The following is a 17,816-nucleotide window of genomic DNA, read 5'->3' on the forward strand; positions in this document are numbered from 1 at the left end:
GTTGTATGGTGAGATCTATTTATGTCTGTCCAGCATTTGGCTGTAACGTAATGTCTTGGCACTGTTAAAAGCCTGTGAAAAAGAGCTATCGGGCTCACCATTGTTAGACACTTAACGTGTGTATGTTTGGCTGCTGTGATGTGTCCTAAATAAAGCGACCATCAATAATGACTTCTCTGAGTGTTTTCTGGTTGGTGTCTCAAGATATAACAATACCGTATTAACCACGTCTCATAGAGATCTACATCTAGATGTCGCCTTGGGTACGGCAGTTCATTGGAATGAATGCGTCAATAGAGCCGCCATCTTAGTACAGGGGACCCCCTCCTCTTTAATGCATCAGCGTCAATGTAGGCAAAGGTCTAACGAAAATGAAATAACGATAAAGCGTCATGAATGCGATTTTCTAGTTTTTTTTGGTTCGTTCCATCGGTCAGACATGTATTTATCATTGAGTCCAGAGAAAATTTAATGTTTTGATATTAAGATAATCTACTTTTTCAAAATATAATGCATAGTGCTAGTAGGTCTAAGTTTATTAGTTACATTCTTCCACTTGTGTAAACTTCAAATGAACAATCGCTACTTACCTTAGCCTACTGCACATATGTCAAACTCAGGCCCGCGGGCCAAATTTGTAATTATATTTGGCCCGCGAGATCATATCAAATGTGCATTACAGCTGGCTAGCCGCATGCTCCGCTAATACTACAAATCCCAGAATGCCTTGCCACTGTATTGACGCGTAGTCACGAACAGCAAGCGCCCCTCATTCTCTGTTGACAGTCGTTAACAACCGTGCTACAGTCACATCGGGCAAGTTAACGCCACCCTCCACAAAAATGGCCAAACGAAAGATGGACAATAGGAGCTTTCAAGACAGGTAGGAGGCAGATTATCTGTTCACGAATATAAAGGACAGACCTTTCTTTCTTTATGCACTTTTTCTACTCCAAGGCATGAACTGTTAATAGACGAAAAGTTGGATTTTCATTGAATGAAATTATTATTTTTGGTTGTTTTGTTGTTGGTTTTGAAAAAGATCCATTTCAAAAAGGAACTTAAATGATACAGTGAGAGGCATCATTTATTTTATTTATTTAAATAAGAAATGAACACCACTGATGTGTCTTTTATTTCAAATTTAATTTCTTATGGGTTTGTAATATCAAGCTCTGGTTGTTCCAAATCCTGTGTTCAAGCAAAACTAAAGTTTGTTTCCATATGAAAAAGGTTGAACATTACATATCATTTGCAGTTAATTTTTCAATAAATATTCAGTTTGGCCTGTAACTTTATCTCAGTTTTATATTTTGGCCCACTGTGAATTTGAGTTTGACACTCCTGGCCTACTGCATGCAAAACTGCTACAATGGTGTGACAGATTCAGATTATTTTATTTAATGCCATGTCAGCAATCAAAGCTATTTTCATGGGAAAAATTCAATTACAAAAACACAAATATCATATAAATTCAATAAAAACAAAACATATAAACAGCAAGTCATATTATACATTTTTTTTAATTAACATACGACAAAAAAATCCAAAACCTTTTCAGGCATAATTTCATTAAATATGTCCTTAAGTGAAGTAACTTCATAAAAGAGCATTCTGCTTGTGTTAAGTCCAAGACAATCTAACGAAATATGTTTGACAGATAAGGGAATCTTACAAAACATACATAAAGTCTGGTCTTTTCACCTTTAAGCAGAAAAAGCATGGGTCAATTTTTAATGTCCTTATTAAGAGCTTCGGAATCTACAAACATTGTCGGTTTTCCTAACTGCCAGGAACCAATGGGTAACTAGCATGGATTAGCTGCGATCGTTAACCAAGGACTGAAACAAACCAACGTAACCAGAAATATAATTTCGTAACATTCAATATCATAAAACACATTCTCACTTGTGAAATGTAATCCCTTGCTGTCTGGTTTTAAGATTTCGTTCATTTGAACATCCAAACACAAACGTCCGTCCATGAGTTATGAAGTACAAGACCCCTGTTCCAAGATGGCGGCGGTTTTGGCGCATTTTTAGAACCCCAAGGCATCTAGGTGTATATATCTATGACCACATCTAAGCAACTTTTTTAATGTTTATATTAGTGTCAGGACTCAGCCCTGACTTTGGCCACATGCTCTTGTTTATGTTCCTATAAAAATTCAGTTACAAATATCGGTGACAATTTTATGAAAATTTATTGACACAGAATCGTAACGTCTGCAGCTCAGTGCAGAGAGTCCAGGACAGTTTTGTGGTTTTCCTGTTCAAACACATACAATTTAGATGCAGATAATTACGCTGTTTATTAGGTGTGTGTTGGAACAAGAGATGATCAAACTGTGCTAGATTATGCAGTTCTTATTTGTTCTTTCTGGCCTGAAGATCTGAAGACTGATGGTCATTTTCAGGCAATATGTAAATTATAACAAGACCTTACACACCCTATTGCACTAGTAGGATTTTATCCACCACCTTTAATGAGTTTGCCTTTAATGATGGTTTGGGAAGCATGTGTACTTTGTCGACTTACTACAGACTGGCCTGCAGATTAATACTGACCACTTTTCATACATCAGTCAAATTCATATGGATAAAACCAAAGTCCTAATCACTGAAATATCATGTTGTGCAAGGAAATTATGTGGTTTCACATTGTCTTTAAGCATAAAAAACTTTAAAGGTGCTCTGGATAAAGGTGTCTGCCAAATGCTGGAAATGTAATGTAAATGAAATTCTTGTCATCCCCTGCTTTACATACAATAAATCTGACAGTACAGTGACTTGCAAAAGTATTCATAACCACTGAACTTTTTCACATTTTGACACGTTACAACCACAAACAAAAATTTAGTTTATTAGGATTTTATGTGATAGACCAACACAAAGTGGCACATAATTGTGAAGTGGAAGGAAAATGATAAATGGTGTCGAAATTACTTTTACAAATAAATATCTGAAAAGTGTGGTGTCCATTTGTATTCAGCCCCACTGAGTCAATACTTTGTAGAACCACCTTTCGCTGCAATTACAGCTGCAAGTCTTTTGGGGTATGTGTCTACCAGCTTTGCACATCTAGAGAATAAAATATTTGCCCATTATTCTTTGCAAAATAGCTCAAGCTCAGTCAGATTGGATGGCGAGCATCTGTGAACAGCGATTTTCAGGTCTCGCCACAGATTCTCAATTGGATTTAGGTCTGGACTTTGACGACCATTCTAACACATGAATATGCTTTGATTTAAACCACTCCATTGTAGCTCTGGCTGTATGTTTAGGGTCATTATCTTGCTGGAAGGTGAACCTCCGCCCCAGTCTCAAGTCTTTTGCAGACTCTAACATTTTTTCATCTTAAGATTGCCCTGTATTTGTCTCCATCATCTTCCCATCAACTCTGACCAGCTTCCCTGTCCCTACTGAAGAAAAGCATCCCCACAACATGATGCTGCTACCACCATATTTCACGATGAGGATGGTGTGTTCAGGATGATGTGCAGTGTTAGGTTTCCGCCACACATAACGTTTTGAATTTTGGCCAAAAAGTTAAATTTTGATCTCATCTGACCAGATCACCTTCTTCTACATGCTTGTCGCAAACTGCATTTCAAACGGGATTTCTTATGGCTTTCTTTCCACAATGGCTTTCTTCTTGCCACTCTTCTATAAAGACCAGATTTGTGGAGTGCACGACTAATAGTTGTCTTGTGGACAGATTCTCCCACCTGAGCTGTGGGCCTCTTGGCTGCTTATCTGATTAATGCTCTCCTTGCACGGCCTGTCAGTTTAGGTGGACGGCCATGTCTTGGTAGGCTTGCAGTTGTGCCATCCTCTTTCCATTTCCGGATTATGGATTGTACAGTGCTCCCTGAGATGTTCAAGACTTGGGATATTTATTTATAACCTAACCCTGCTTTAAACTTCTCCACAACGTTATCCCTGACCTGTCTGGTGTGTTCTTTGGTCTTCATGATGCTGTTTGTTCACTAATGTGCTCTAACACACTTCTGAGGGCTTCACAGAACAGCTGTATTTATACTGAGATTAAATTACACACAGGTGCACTTCTTAGGTAACTTCTGAAGGCAGTTGGTTTCACTGGATTTTAGTTAGGGGTATCAGAGTAAAGGGGGCTGAATACAAATGCACACCACACTTTTCAGATATTTATTTGTAAAAAAAAAATTGGACACCATTTATAATTTATTATTCTACTTCACAATTATGTCACTTTCTTTTGGTCTATTTCATAAAATCCCAATAAAATTAAATTTTCATTGTGGTTGTAACATGTCAAAATGTGGAAAAGTTCAGTGGGTATGAATATTTTTGGAAGGCACTGTATGTTTAACCAGTAACTTTAATCGTAGGTGTAATACCCACCTCTCTGTGTGTTCATGTTGTGAGTTCTACTTTTCTTGTGAATGTGCTCAGGTGTGTTCCTTGGCCTGGGATTAAGTGGCATTATTCCAACAATGCACTTCACCATCGCTGAGGGCTTTGTAAAGGCAACAACAGTGGGGCAGATGGGCTGGTTTATCCTAATGGGCGCCATGTATATCACTGGAGCCGGTTTGTATGCAGCACGCATCCCTGAACGCTACTTTCCTGGGAAATGTGATATCTGGGTAAGGCATTCTTCTGAAGGATAGACTACACTAATTGTTTTTATTTATTTATTTATTTTTAAGATTTTTATGATGTTTAGCAATGTAACCCTTATTTCTGAATTAGGTTTGCATTCACTTTGCATCAAGCCACGGCGCCATTTTTTCTTTTTTTATAAGCAAATCTAAGGGCGTGATTGAAGATCTCTTAGCTGTGGCTTGATTTGAGATATTTGAGTCTTAAATGCTTATGATTTCTCTCTCTTGTTCTCTCTCAGTTTCAGTCTCATCAAATATTCCATGTGATGGTGGTGGCTGTTATGATATGTGATTTTATAATGTATTGTGATCACCGGAAGTGTTTGTAAGTGAGGTATGTCATGATGATGGTGATAATTTTTTCCGGTTGCACTTTTTGATAAGCACGAGCGACTCTTTGGCGTCTTATTTTGGTCACACGTAACAGTGGCTGCAGCCTTTATTCACTTTTACGGCATCTCCAACCTGCAGGAGTTCCGTTACAGCCTGGGAGGAGGCTGTACAGATGACTCCCTCCTCTAAACAGCTCCATCGTTCTCTCCGCTTGCTTTCCAGTCATGACTTGTGATGAGCATTTTTCGATCAGTTTGGATAGAATTATTGTTTACACTGCCTACCCTGTGCTTACTGATCTAAAACTGTTATTGTTATTGACTTTAAGGGATTATCTATATTTTAAAAGGTTTATACAATCATCACTGTGTTTTATTGTTGTAATACTTGAAGGCATATTAAGCAAATCTTACAACTCTGCTAGAAACAATACTCCAGCAGTTTTCAACCTGATCTCTATTGACTAGTTTCTGTGGTGTGTGTGATTACCACAGGCAAGGTCTGCGAACAAGTTTCCCTGTAGTGAAGAAAAACGTGTTAATACAAACTTGTCATAACCTTACAGTGACCTTGAGAGTTAGAAAGGCATTATATAAACGGAAAGCATTTAGAGCAGTCGTAAAGTACAACAATAATAAATGTTCACATTTCACAACATTATATATATTATATATATATATATATATATATATATATATATATATATATATAAGAAATTCAAAAGCTGATGCATTCTTTATAATAAAGGTCTTAGGATAAGACCAACATTGGAGAAAGACTCATCAACTTGCTTATACTTTTACAGTTTCTTTTTCATGGTTTTGTGGTATCTGCCAACAGGGAACTGAGGGTACTTAGGTGTTTCTCTCTGTGTTGGTAAAATGGTACCACAAATGTCACCCTTTCTCCTGCAGAAACACATTTTTACATAAAGTTTATTAACTGTTAAACGGCTGCTTGAGACAATTATGTGAGCTTAAATCAAAAAAGTATATATATGTTTTTTTTATTATTATTCTTTCCTCAATACAAGGAACTGTAAATTCTTGTTCATGGTTATTACACAAACACTACATACACAGTAGATGAAGATTAAAAAAAAACGGACTATTTGTTTAGGCTTTTGTTCACGGTTTAGTCTTCAAGGCACTGTCACACTGCTGGGGTGGGGTGGGGGGTGTATATCTTGAGAGGCATTTAGTCACAGACCACTGAGAGTTGTGTGAGCAGTGCTACCTCTTCCTGTCTTGTTCAGTCTGTACACTGTTGGATAAACCTGCTTCGTGTCTGAGAGAAGTAGCTACAGCTTTTGGGTGGTGCAGGTGTCTAGAACTATAAAAGCAGGTATAAAATATTAAAGTCTTTCATCTGCTGTAAATGATTTCATGTAATAATCTGTAGTTTGTGAGAAAACAATTTTCGTAGGTAATTTTTAAAATGTTCCCTTGGTCGGTGTCTGGTTTTGATATTCTTTACAAAAAAAAAGTACATGCACACACATTATCCAATTTAGTGAATTGGAGCAATCATAAAAGAGCGATTATTTCCAACTTGTTACCGTCACCTGCTCCTGTTTCATTTACTAAGTCATAACCTACCTTTTCAGACTCCATTAACGTTACCTGTTTTGTTAACCTAGCTACTTCTGGCTACTTTTAGTTTCCAAGACATTTCCTCTACCTAACAAGATATGAATAAAAGACTTTTAAATTTTAAACTTTTGAATTTTATTCAAAATTTTTGGTCCATTTTAGTTTTCCAGGACAGTTTTCATTATGAAATTGTATCATTTCAAATCAAATCAAATTTTATTTGTCACATACATACAGGGTACGACATGCAGTGAAATGCTTTTTGCGTCTGTCCGGTATATAAGCATAAGAATAGAAAAAGGAATGCAATTTAGGACAAAACAATAAACCAAAACCAAAAGTAGATAAATAAAAAAGTATAAACTATATAAAAAAAACTATATAAAATATGAAATATAAGTGGAAAAATAATGTATATACATAAATATACATATACATAAATGTGTATGGTTTTTAAAGATTGTCCTTAAAGTGTCCAGGTGCAGTATGGTGTGTAAATAGTGTATAAAGTGGCACTGTGCAAGTCCAGAGTTAAAGTGTCCTTAGAATGTCCAGGTGAAGTATGGTGTGTAAATAGTGTATAGAGTGTATAAAGTGGCACTGTGCTGTGCAAGTCCAGCGTTACAGTAACAGTCCAGAGTTAAAGTGTCAGTGCAAAAAAGGTGTGCATAAAAACAGTGAAGATGGAGAGAGGGGTCCAGTACTAGATCCTAGATCCTGGGTGTTTCCTGATTTAGACTCCGAATGGCCTGCAGGAAGAAGCTTCTCCTCATTCTCTCTGTTTTTGCTTTCAAGGAGCGGAAGCGTTTCCCTGAACGCAACAAAGAAGAGAGTCCATTGTTGGGATGGTTGAGATCCTTTACAATCTTCCTGGCTTTGGTCCGGCACCGCGTGCTGTAGATGTCCTGCAGGTCAGGGAGCTCGGTGTGGATTGTACGTTCAGCTGACTGCACCACCCTCTGGAGGGCTCGCCTGTCCTGCATGGTGCTGTTCCAAAACCAGGAAGTGATGCTACCCGTCAAGACGCTCTCAATGGTGCAGGTGTAGAAAGTCTTTAGCACCTGAGAGGGTAGCTTGAAGTCCCTTAAGCATCTCAGGTGGTACAGACGCTGCCGGGCCTTCTTCACCAGGGTGTTGATGTGACAGGACCAAGACAGGTCCTGTGTGATGTGAACACCCAGGTACCGCAAACTGTCCACTCTCTCTACTGGGGTCCCGTTGATGTTTAGTGGTTGGTATGACCGCTCCTGCTTTGTGCTGAAGTCCACTATCAACTCCTTAGTCTTGCTGATGTTCAGGAGAAGATTGTTCTCCTGGCACCATCTCTCCAGGTTTTTTGTCTCCTGTAGGTAGGCCGTCTCGTCGTTGTTGGAGATCAGGCCCCTTTTTTTGATTGGCTGATAAGTGTCATTCCTGCCCGGTTCCATAGAGACAGCGGTGCGGACTGATACATTTTGGGCGCTGCGGCATATATGATACATAGTCAAAAAGTTTTTCTGCGTGAAAAATGCGATGTGTGGCGGGAGAGCGTGACAAAAGACCGAAATGAGTGGCTGTCACTCTCAATGCGTGACACTTGACAGCCCTGCGTCATGCTCCGAGATGGTGAACATGTTTACCTCTCCAGCTCTCTCAGCGCGCATGCTGTTTGTGCCGCTAGCGTGGTTAGCTGCAGCCTCGAGGCGAGCGTAATGTTTAGCCAGAGAAGCGTCTGCATTCCCCATTCTAGAAGCAGGTGTTCTATAGTCCGTAATGTTCCTTAATCCCTGCCACAGGCTCCTAGAGCCACCATGTGGGAACTGTGCCTCTATTTTCATCCCGTAGCGCCGCTTTGCTTCCTTCACCGCTCTGCACACGTTGTAAGACGCAGCCGTGTACTCGTCCATGTCCCCGGTGGCGAGTCCCATGTTGTAGGCAGCGGAGCGGGATCTCAGAGCATCGCGGATGGTTTTATCCACCCACGGCTTCTGGTTGGGAAACATTCTGATGGTGGTTTTTTGCACCGTATTATCCGTTAGTTTCCCGATGAATCCCACAACCGCTTCCGTAAACATGTTGACGTCATCAGAGCTGCGCCTGAACATGTCCCAGTCTGCGTCATCAAGAGCGTCCTGCAGAGCGGCCACCGATTGGTCAGTCCAGCGTGCGACATCCCTCTGAACTGGAGCTTCCTCTTTCAGCCTTTGTTTGTAAACAGGCATGAGGAAGATGGCGGCATGGTCCGATTTCCCAAACGGTGGACGTGATTGTGCCTTGTAGCTGTTCTTAAATGGTGTGTTAAATGGTTCTTAAACGCCCCTGGTGAGGCAGGTGATGTGCTGCTGAAAGTTCGGTAGTGCGCGTTTGAGGTTGGCACTGTTAAAGTCTCTCACCACAATGAGCGCAGCGTCCCGATGCTGTGTTTGGTGTCGCGTTAGTGTCTCTTGTAAGTCCCATACTGCAGTGAACGTGTCCGCTTGAGGTGGAATATAAACGGCACTGATTATGACCGAGCTGAATTCCCGAGGTAGATAGAAGGGACGAAATTTGTGTATTGTTGTGTAGTATGATTTGGAAAATATTCACCTGACATTCTGGTAACAAAGATTGGGGAAATGTTCCCTTAACGTATAAAAGATTTGGGGAATGTTCCCTTAACGTAGAAGAACATAAATAATTAACCATTTCTTTCAATAAAATTCGATATGTGTTTGCATATTGATTTTATTATATAAATATTCACAATTTATAAATTCTAGATATATTTTTTTATTAATACCAATCAATAGCCTTTGACCACTTGTCCAATTAGTTAATGCTGCTTTATTTGCATGTAACAAATAAAAAAGCAAAGTCATACAAAAGTGTAAAGTAAAGAGCTCAAAATTATAAAGGGAACGTTATAACTGAAATATTCGATGAACTTTTTTTCATGTGCAAGATGTGCTCCATATTCCATACACATAAAACGTGAGAAGCCAATTATAAGCCAATTATACGTTGTATCAAACTGCCCTGAAGACGGCGCTATTACAACGAAAACGCTGTATAGCGCAAAAAGAAGAAGAGGCATGTTGCCCTCACAAAGATGGCGGTGAAACGTTGACCTCTCAAAGATGGCGGTAAAAAAAAAAAAAAAAAGTTGACCTGTCGAATATAGCGTCCTCACGTCGTTGTCGTTTTCTTCCTTTATCTCGTTACGTAGTGACGTGCAGCGTTTTGGCTGAGAAGTTGCAGCTCGGTTCACTACCACTTGCACCAACTTTTACCCCTTTTAAACATACACGGCAATAACCAGATTGTTGCCCAGAGCACCAGAACGACCAGACATAGGAACAGTTTCTTCCCTCAGGCTATCCATCTGATGAACACTTGACATACACGGAACACACAACACTATTCTTACATTATTACTTAAAACACATGCTTATTTATATTTCAATTTGCACATTTCAATTTGCACATGGGGGCACGGTGGCTTGGTGGCTTAGTGGTTAGCACGTTTGCCTCACACCTCCAGGGTTGGGGGTTCGATTCCCATCTCCGCCCCATGACCCGAGTAGATTGGATAAGCAGTAGAAAATGAATGAATGAATTTGCACATACAAACTCTATGTCAATGTCATTCTGTTACACTGTGGAGCTTCTGTACTAAGACAAAATCCTCGTATGTGAAAACACCTGGCAACAAAAATCTTTCTGATTCTGATTCAGATAAAGATCTTTCTGATTCTGATAAAGATCTTTCTGATTCTGAAGCTGAATATGAAGCTCTTACTGGTATGTATAACTGATTTGTGTGTGCTGTTTATTCATGTGACGTGACCACAGTAGCTGTTAAAGATATACTATTTATTCGTGTTATAGCCATGGTTACATTAGGCACTTCCGTGGTGGCAGCAGTAGGTGAATTGGCTATGATAAACTGTCCCTGGGTGTGAATGTGTGTATGGTGCCCTGTGATCAACTGGTGACCCATCCAAGGTGTAATCCTGCCTCTTACCCAGCATTTCCATGATGGGTTACTTGATCAATATCAGATTGGATCGGATTGAATTGGACACATTTCCATTCCAATGACTGATTTAGTGACGTCAAAATAAACAAAACAACGTACATCTTGTATGAAAATGGGAAACTAGTCTTAAAACCTGTTTCATCACAGCTCTGATCTCAGGTCTGTGATATAGCTATTATATTGAAAGTAGACAAAGTGAAATTATAGCATCTTACATTGAGCTGTACTCAGAATGCAAGTGAGAAAGAATTAACATTTTTCACTGAACTGTTTTATTTTATTGACACAGATTCAAAACATACTTCACCATCCTGCACTGCCTGCGGCAGTGTCGCTCCTCTCCATTGCCTGTTGTCATGGCGCCCAAGGACATCATGACCAGTTCACACGCCAAGTCCATCCTGAATGCCATGAACGCCTTGAGGAAGGGCAACACTCTGTGTGACATCACCCTGAGAGTGGAAAACACAGACTTTCCTGCCCACCGCATTGTACTGGCAGCCTGTAGTGATTATTTCTGTATCATGTTCACTAGTGAGGTAAGCACAAAGGATAGAAAAATCTGACCCTACTTTGTAGTGAAGAACTGGTCTGAAATGACTAGTGTTTTTCTATTTAAGGCAATACAAACCTTCCAGATTCATACCCGTTTCACCTCTTCAAACCACTAGGGGTGGTGAGAATCACCTGAATGCTATTTGTACTCATGGGCTTGCAAGCTGAAACCTTGGAGCTGAATCATGGTGATAGATAGTATTTGCACACATCTATATTTACCTTTTTTTCTTTTTACCTCTTTATGTACACACTAATGAGCTGTCTGCTTGGCAGCTTTTGAATATAGTCAGATAATATGTCATCCACAGAATATCATAGACCACACTCATCTCCTATTTATAGTATTTACTGGTGTTCCCTGTGGAAAACTACAGTAAGCTGGGGCACCCTTGAGAACCCACGGACAGGCTTTAACTGTACTTGCACAGACATTGGTCATCTTAGCTGCATTGTCTTGTTGCATGCACCACAGTGTTTGGTTTAATTTAGATCTTAATTCAGGGAAAAAATTGACCCAAAGGGTACAGATGATCATCACAGGTGATTCATCCACATCTCAGGATCTTGCAATATCCCCGCATAACAATCTGATCTTCCCTCCGTTCACAGCTGGCAATCTTGGGGTCACCATGGATAAGCAACTGTCCTTTTCCTCGCATGTTGCTAATGTGTTTCTTCTCTACAACATCAGAAGGATTTGGCCATTTTTGTCCACACAGGCTGCCCAGGTACTTGTTCGGTCTCTTATCATTTCAAGACTGGACAACTGCAGCTCACTGCTGGCAGGTCTACCTGTGAACGCAATTTGTCCTCTGCAAAATGATGCAAAATTCAGCTGCATGACTTGTTTTCAACCTGCCTGAATTCTCACACACCACCCCACTGCTGCGCTCCCTCCACCAGCTTCCGGTAGCTAAACGCATCAGATTCAAAACACTGATGCTTTTCTAGAAAGCCAAAAATGACCCAGCTCTCTTACCTCAAAGCTCTTATTGCTCCTCGCACTGCACCTCGCACCCTCATAGCTACCAGCACTGCTTGACTTGTTCCACCATCTCTCAGGGTAAGAGGTAAGTAAGTATACAGCAAGACTCTTTTCTGTTCTGGCAAGGAGGTGGTGGAATGAACTTCGCCTAGATTTCTGAACCGCTGAGCTCACTGGCTATCTTCAAACTACGGTTGAACTACAACTACAAATGTGCTTTTAGTGTTTGTTTAACAAATGACATGCAAAGTACATGGGGGGAAATGTGTGGACCTTTCTCAGCATGAAAGACATCAAAGATCTAGAGAAAGATGTTTGTGGTTCTGGGCAATATAAATGAACGTAGCCTGTAGAAAAGATGTTAAAGCTCAGTCATGGTGCATAACTTCATACTCTGTTTAGTTGACCCACTTTTCTGTAACTTGCTGTTTATTTGAAAACAATACAGGCATGGTTTATGATTTGTACATGAGGTTTATGTGTATTATTAGTAGTAGTACAGTAGGGCAGGGCTTTCCTTAAAGGTGGACCTTCTCAGAGAAATTTATTTCCAAAAAACTATCCACTATAACCTGTTTTTCAGTGTAATAGGTGACACAAATGTTTAAAAAAAATTAAAGGTTTTATTTTCATAACATGAGCAGTGATGTACTCGGCTTTGAAATTAATGTTTGGATAGCATGACACGCTGTGTGAATGTAATGCAGATGTTTGTGTGTGTGTGTGCATGTGTCTGTGCGTGACTGTAACAGCTTGGTCTGGAGTTTGTCGTTCCACTTATTCCCCTGAGATTTGCTAATGATTATAATGTTTAATGTATTAATGAATGACATTTTAACAATTTATTGTTAGATTTCATGTTGTGAAACGAGCCAAGATACAACTTCGCACCTGTTCTCACTCCATATATATCCTGTTTGTCATGTTATATCCATGATAAACAGTCATCTCCTCATTAGATTCTCTTTCTCTGTCTTACTTTCTTTTCCTTGTAAAACGCATCCTTTAAAACATAAAACAAACGCATCATTTAAACATTTACGGCATTGACAGACGTCTTTATCCAGAGCGATATAACTAATTTTTCTCATTTATAAAAGTAACTAGTTGAGGGTTAAGGGCCTTGCTCAAGTCCCCAGAAGTGTCAGCTTGGTGGTCCTGGGATTTGAACACACAACCTTCAGAGCAGCAGTCCCACATCTTAACCATTGTTATATGCTATTGTACAAAAATGGTTCACATTTTCCAACATAACAGATTGGAGAGTTCACCTCTTCTATATAAGTATCTAAAGTACTGAATTTAAACAATTGTCCTCTATTCTTCTTTTCCGTCTAGCTGGCAGAGAAGGGTCAGATATTCAGGGTCTCACAGCCTCCACCATGGACATCCTGTTGGACTTTGTTTACACAGTGTTGGTTACTGTAGAGAATGTACAGGAGCTGCTTCCCGCTGCCTGCCTGCTCCAACTCAAAGGTAAACATTCACAAAATGGCTTCCTGAGGTCATGTGACAGAACATCACCAAACCACACATAGTTTTGGGTATGCTGCTGGTGCTTATACCTGTCAGTACAAGATGTCTCAGAACACTTAAAACCACATTAGCAGAACCTATCATTGCTTATCCGGCCTAAAAGTATGTAGAAATATATACAAATTTTATAGCTATCTAAAGAAGCGTGAGGGAAATGTCAACATTAGGCATGAGATATATGTAACGGGATAAATATTATAGAGGCTTCTTTAAGTAAATCCTGCTGTAATGTGATCGCGCTTCCTATTGGCCTCGCCGGTGGCGCTATAGCGCGCTGAGTTCGAACTATCTGCAGCACAGCTAGAAAGAACTGCAGTGGGTGAGTTGTTTCTATTGCAGCTCCGTGTTAAAAGTTAAAAATATGGGTTGATTTTTTAGAGTGTTTTCTGTTCATAATTCTGGGAATGTTGATAGTTTTATTTCTGTTTGCATAAATGCAATAATCTTTTAATGTGCGCCATTTCCCATGTGCTCTCTAATCACGTGAAATGTTTTCTCGAATAGATGGAGCTGTATTCTAACTCAATGACTCGCTATTCTCTCCTTTCCACTGCTCTGTGTGCAGAAAATAAATTCTAATATTATCCACATTCTGAGTGTGTGTTAGACAAAAGGTCACATACAGATGGGTTAATTCCCCCCACATGACTCTGCAGCATCATGTAATTTGCACTGTCACCCTGCCTGTTATTTTTTTTTAGTATCTGGGCATTGGTTAAAAGTAGAAGTGACAGTCGTTATATACATTCAAATCTACACTGGGCTACTACCTTGTGTAAAGGTTGTTTGAACCCTGAAACCTTTTCTCTGTGTTTTATTCAAGTGTGTTTCTTTTTCCCATTCTCACCATAAATCTCAAAGTATATCTCACAGCCATTCTTTATGCACTAAACTCATACTTTAATAAGACTCTTATTCATTGATGTAATTCTTTACTCAGTCATCATGTGGCATCAGCTCAGTGCATACACTCAGACAGATGCATAGCAGAAGATTTTAGCAAGACTTCTTGCACAAAAAAAGCATTCTTCCAAGAAAAGCATCTTGCATGCACAACATGCCAAACCTTGAGGCAGATGAGTTACAAAAGCATCAGTCCACATCGAGGTTTCCGTCAGGAACGACCCGAGGCTACAGTGTTCACAGGCTCATTGAAACTGGACAGTTGAAGATTGGAAAAAAACAGCTCAGTGATCTTATATATTTGATGTTTAATACTGTATATGCAGTGTCTAAATTGTGTATTAATCTAAACTAGAGAGGTCTTAAGGGGAAAATGGCAACCACATGGTGCTCAGCTGCTAGCTAGAGGTGATCTGTTTGCACAGAGCTCTTTGTTCAGAAGTACAGGGGGCTCTGCATGATGGAGATGAGCACAAGTCTGTAATTTTGAGCAAACAACAGGAAATGATCCACTGCAAGATTTTGTTACTGTTTAACCGCTCTCCATTTGCAAGTAGAAATTGTGAAATGTTTGCCTTGCGCATGGAATTATGTTAGTTCAGTGCAGGTTAGGTGGTACACAGTCTCACTTTGAACATCATAGGAAATGCATATGGCATTTTATTTAGGGATTATATTATATATAATAAATATATTTATTTTATTTATATATGTTATATTCTTATAGTAAAATCTAATGGTTGCTACAAGCACAAAGAAGCAGCGAGTAGTTATTTGCATTTGGTAAGTTTAAGTGCATTTGGCAGCTTACTTGGGTAAATTGTGCACACAGTGAATAATGCATTTGTTTAAATTGTTATACTTTCAGCCTGGGTACATAATGTTGCGGGCTCTGATTTTCCTTGGGTTTCCTTGCCATGTCTAGAATAGTGCTTTTGGGCCTATTAGTAAACCCTTGTATAATAAAAGTCTATCCAAGAATAAGGCATATTTTTCTTTTTTGTTTACTTTTTCTTGTTTTTTTTCTTGTTTTTTTTTCTTTTGTTTTTTTCCTTTGTCTTAAAAACCTTATTATTTTTTCTCTCTCCTTCAGGTGTGAAGAGGGTTTGCTGTGATTTTCTCAACAGTCAGCTAGACCCATCCAACTGTCTGGGCATCCGAGATTTTGCAGACACACATAACTGCGTTGATCTGATTCAGGCAGCAGATCTTTTTTCCCAGAAGCACTTTTCTGAGGTGGTGCAACATGAAGAGTTCATGCTCCTCAGTCAGAGTGAAGTGGAAAAGCTAGTCAAATGTGATGAAATTCAGGTAGACCATACACAGTGTGAGCATGGATATTTCACAAAGCTTTGCAGCCCATACGTACAAATGCTGTAGTAATGTTAATCATATCCAAGAAGACCATAGGATTACCAATGATGTTATTGCTGAGCCTTTACAATCATGAAAACAACCACTGCGCTGTTTGAAAACAGCACATCGTTTGTTAAAACTTTATTGTTGCTTGTGTTGTTGGGGGAAATAAAAACTCTTCCTGCTTACTGGCCCTTTGTTATATTTCTATAAATGCATATCCAAGTACAGACTTCAGTACAGCAGATCCAAGAACAGGCTTCGGCTTTCAGTCATGGAATCATGGTGAATACCTGTGGTTGGGGATAGTGGAATCGTTTGTACATCAGAAGTCTGGACATGACTGATGATGGCAAATTATAGAAATAGTTTGATGTATGAAGTGTTTGATGCATGAAATTTACATTGTAGTCAGTGGTGTTCATCTATTTGACAACAGTTACTTAAGATGGTTGAGACATCATATGAGCTGGTATATTCTTGCTTCATTACAAACCACACTCACATACACATGTAGCCAGTATAACAGTGTGAGGTGGTCCACAAGTTTGAATCTGTCTGTAAAAAAAAAAAAAAAATTCTGGCGTGAAATTCAAGTGTGGACCTGTTGTAAATAATACTTTGTACATCCCTGTGTTCCTCAACCTGTTTTTCTTCTTTGTCTAGTATTCACATTTGACTGATACTTTCTTTCTTCAAATACTGTTCTTCTCCTCTCTGATAAAAGGATAATTAGATAAGATTTATAGTCTTTAACCTTACTCAAAAATGTTATTTCATATCAACACTAACATGATGTATATTGGGTAGCCTGAAAACATCAGACTTGTGTGTGTGTCTTAGGTGGACTCTGAGGAGCCACTGGACCAGTGTGACTCCCATGGCCAACAAATGTTCAGTTTAGCTTTTAGTTCTGACATTTTATTTGCTTCATTATAGAAAATGTTTTTCATTTTTGTATTACTTGTATTTTGTGTTGAATAGTTTTGTTTTACACTGTTACCCCCACCCCCCCACCACCACCTCACACTTCGTTATTGTGCTAATGGACTGTTACCATTGTATATATCCACCTGATTTCTGTTTATAATAGCAATATATTATGTTCATTGTACATATCCTTCTGTATATTTCTGTTTATAGTAATAGCCATCTGTATATTATGTTTATAGTACATATATATTCATCTGTACTTTATGTTCATAGTACATACACGTCTGTAAATGACTCCTATATTACCATTTTCTTTCATTTATTTAACTCATGTAGACACTGTATATCCTGCACTTGCTTCTATTGCACTCTGGTTAGACCTAAACTGCATACTTGCATACCTTGTACTTGTACATGTGTAATGACAATAAAGTTGAATCTGACTCTAAACTAATCTTTATGCCCACCAGGCTCAATTTCTGAATGTGTAGGATTTAATACATAGTAGCATTCTTGTAGACAAACACTGCAAATAATACAGCATGTAATGCATCTTCAACATTAAGGCTGACTACAGTTTAAATTGCAGGTTTTTATTAATGCACTCTTTGTAGTGTTATCATCTGTATAAGTAATAGCTAATTGACATACACATGTGGACAAAATTGTTGGTACCCTTTAGTCAATGAAAGAAAAACTCACAATGGTCACAGAAAAACCTTAATCTGACAAAAGTAATAATAAATAAAACTTCTATGAATGTTAACCAATGAGAGTCAGACATTGCTTTTCAACCATGCTTCAACGGAATTATTTAAAAAAAAATAAACTCATGGAACAGGCCTGGACAAAAATGACGGTACCCCTAGAAAAGACTGAAAATAATGTGACCAAATGGACATAATTCAAGGTGTGTCCACTAATTAGCATCACAGGTATCTACAATCTTGTAATCAGTCAGTGGGCCTATATATA

At 39.0% G+C, this 17,816-nt stretch overlaps 1 protein-coding gene across 2 annotated transcripts; it reads left to right on the forward strand.

Annotated features, from left to right (window-relative positions):
- The first annotated feature begins 800 nt into the window (after window positions 1-800).
- LOC132854196 (kelch-like protein 12) lies at window positions 801-17,295 on the forward strand. 2 transcript variants are annotated; one of them, XM_060882463.1, is made up of 6 exons: window positions 801-883; window positions 4,437-4,630; window positions 10,860-11,109; window positions 13,452-13,589; window positions 15,646-15,863; window positions 16,752-17,295. In XM_060882463.1, exons 4-6 carry the CDS (start codon window positions 13,496-13,498, stop codon window positions 16,845-16,847), a joined length of 408 nt encoding a protein of 135 aa, XP_060738446.1. In that variant the 5' UTR covers window positions 801-883; window positions 4,437-4,630; window positions 10,860-11,109; window positions 13,452-13,495; the 3' UTR covers window positions 16,848-17,295. The 2 variants fall into 2 exon arrangements, with proteins under 2 accessions (XP_060738446.1, XP_060738447.1); XM_060882464.1 differs by lacking the exons at window positions 801-883; window positions 4,437-4,630; window positions 10,860-11,109 and having other exon boundaries at window positions 13,014-13,589.
- The last annotated feature ends 521 nt before the right edge of the window (window positions 17,296-17,816 follow it).

This window comes from Tachysurus vachellii, chromosome 11, assembly GCF_030014155.1.
Source record: "Tachysurus vachellii isolate PV-2020 chromosome 11, HZAU_Pvac_v1, whole genome shotgun sequence".
Classification (NCBI taxonomy): Eukaryota; Metazoa; Chordata; class Actinopteri; order Siluriformes; family Bagridae; genus Tachysurus; species Tachysurus vachellii.

Bases quoted from the DNA above. Each gene is read 5' to 3' on its own strand.
- LOC132854196 (XM_060882463.1), top strand. From the start codon at position 13,496: ATGGACATCCTGTTGGACTTTGTTTACACAGTGTTGGTTACTGTAGAG. The intron at 13,590-15,645 runs GTAAACATTCAC...TCTCTCCTTCAG, and splicing joins CTGCCTGCTCCAACTCAAAG to GTGTGAAGAGGGTTTGCTGT. The intron at 15,864-16,751 runs GTAGACCATACA...TGTGTGTCTTAG, and splicing joins TCAAATGTGATGAAATTCAG to GTGGACTCTGAGGAGCCACT.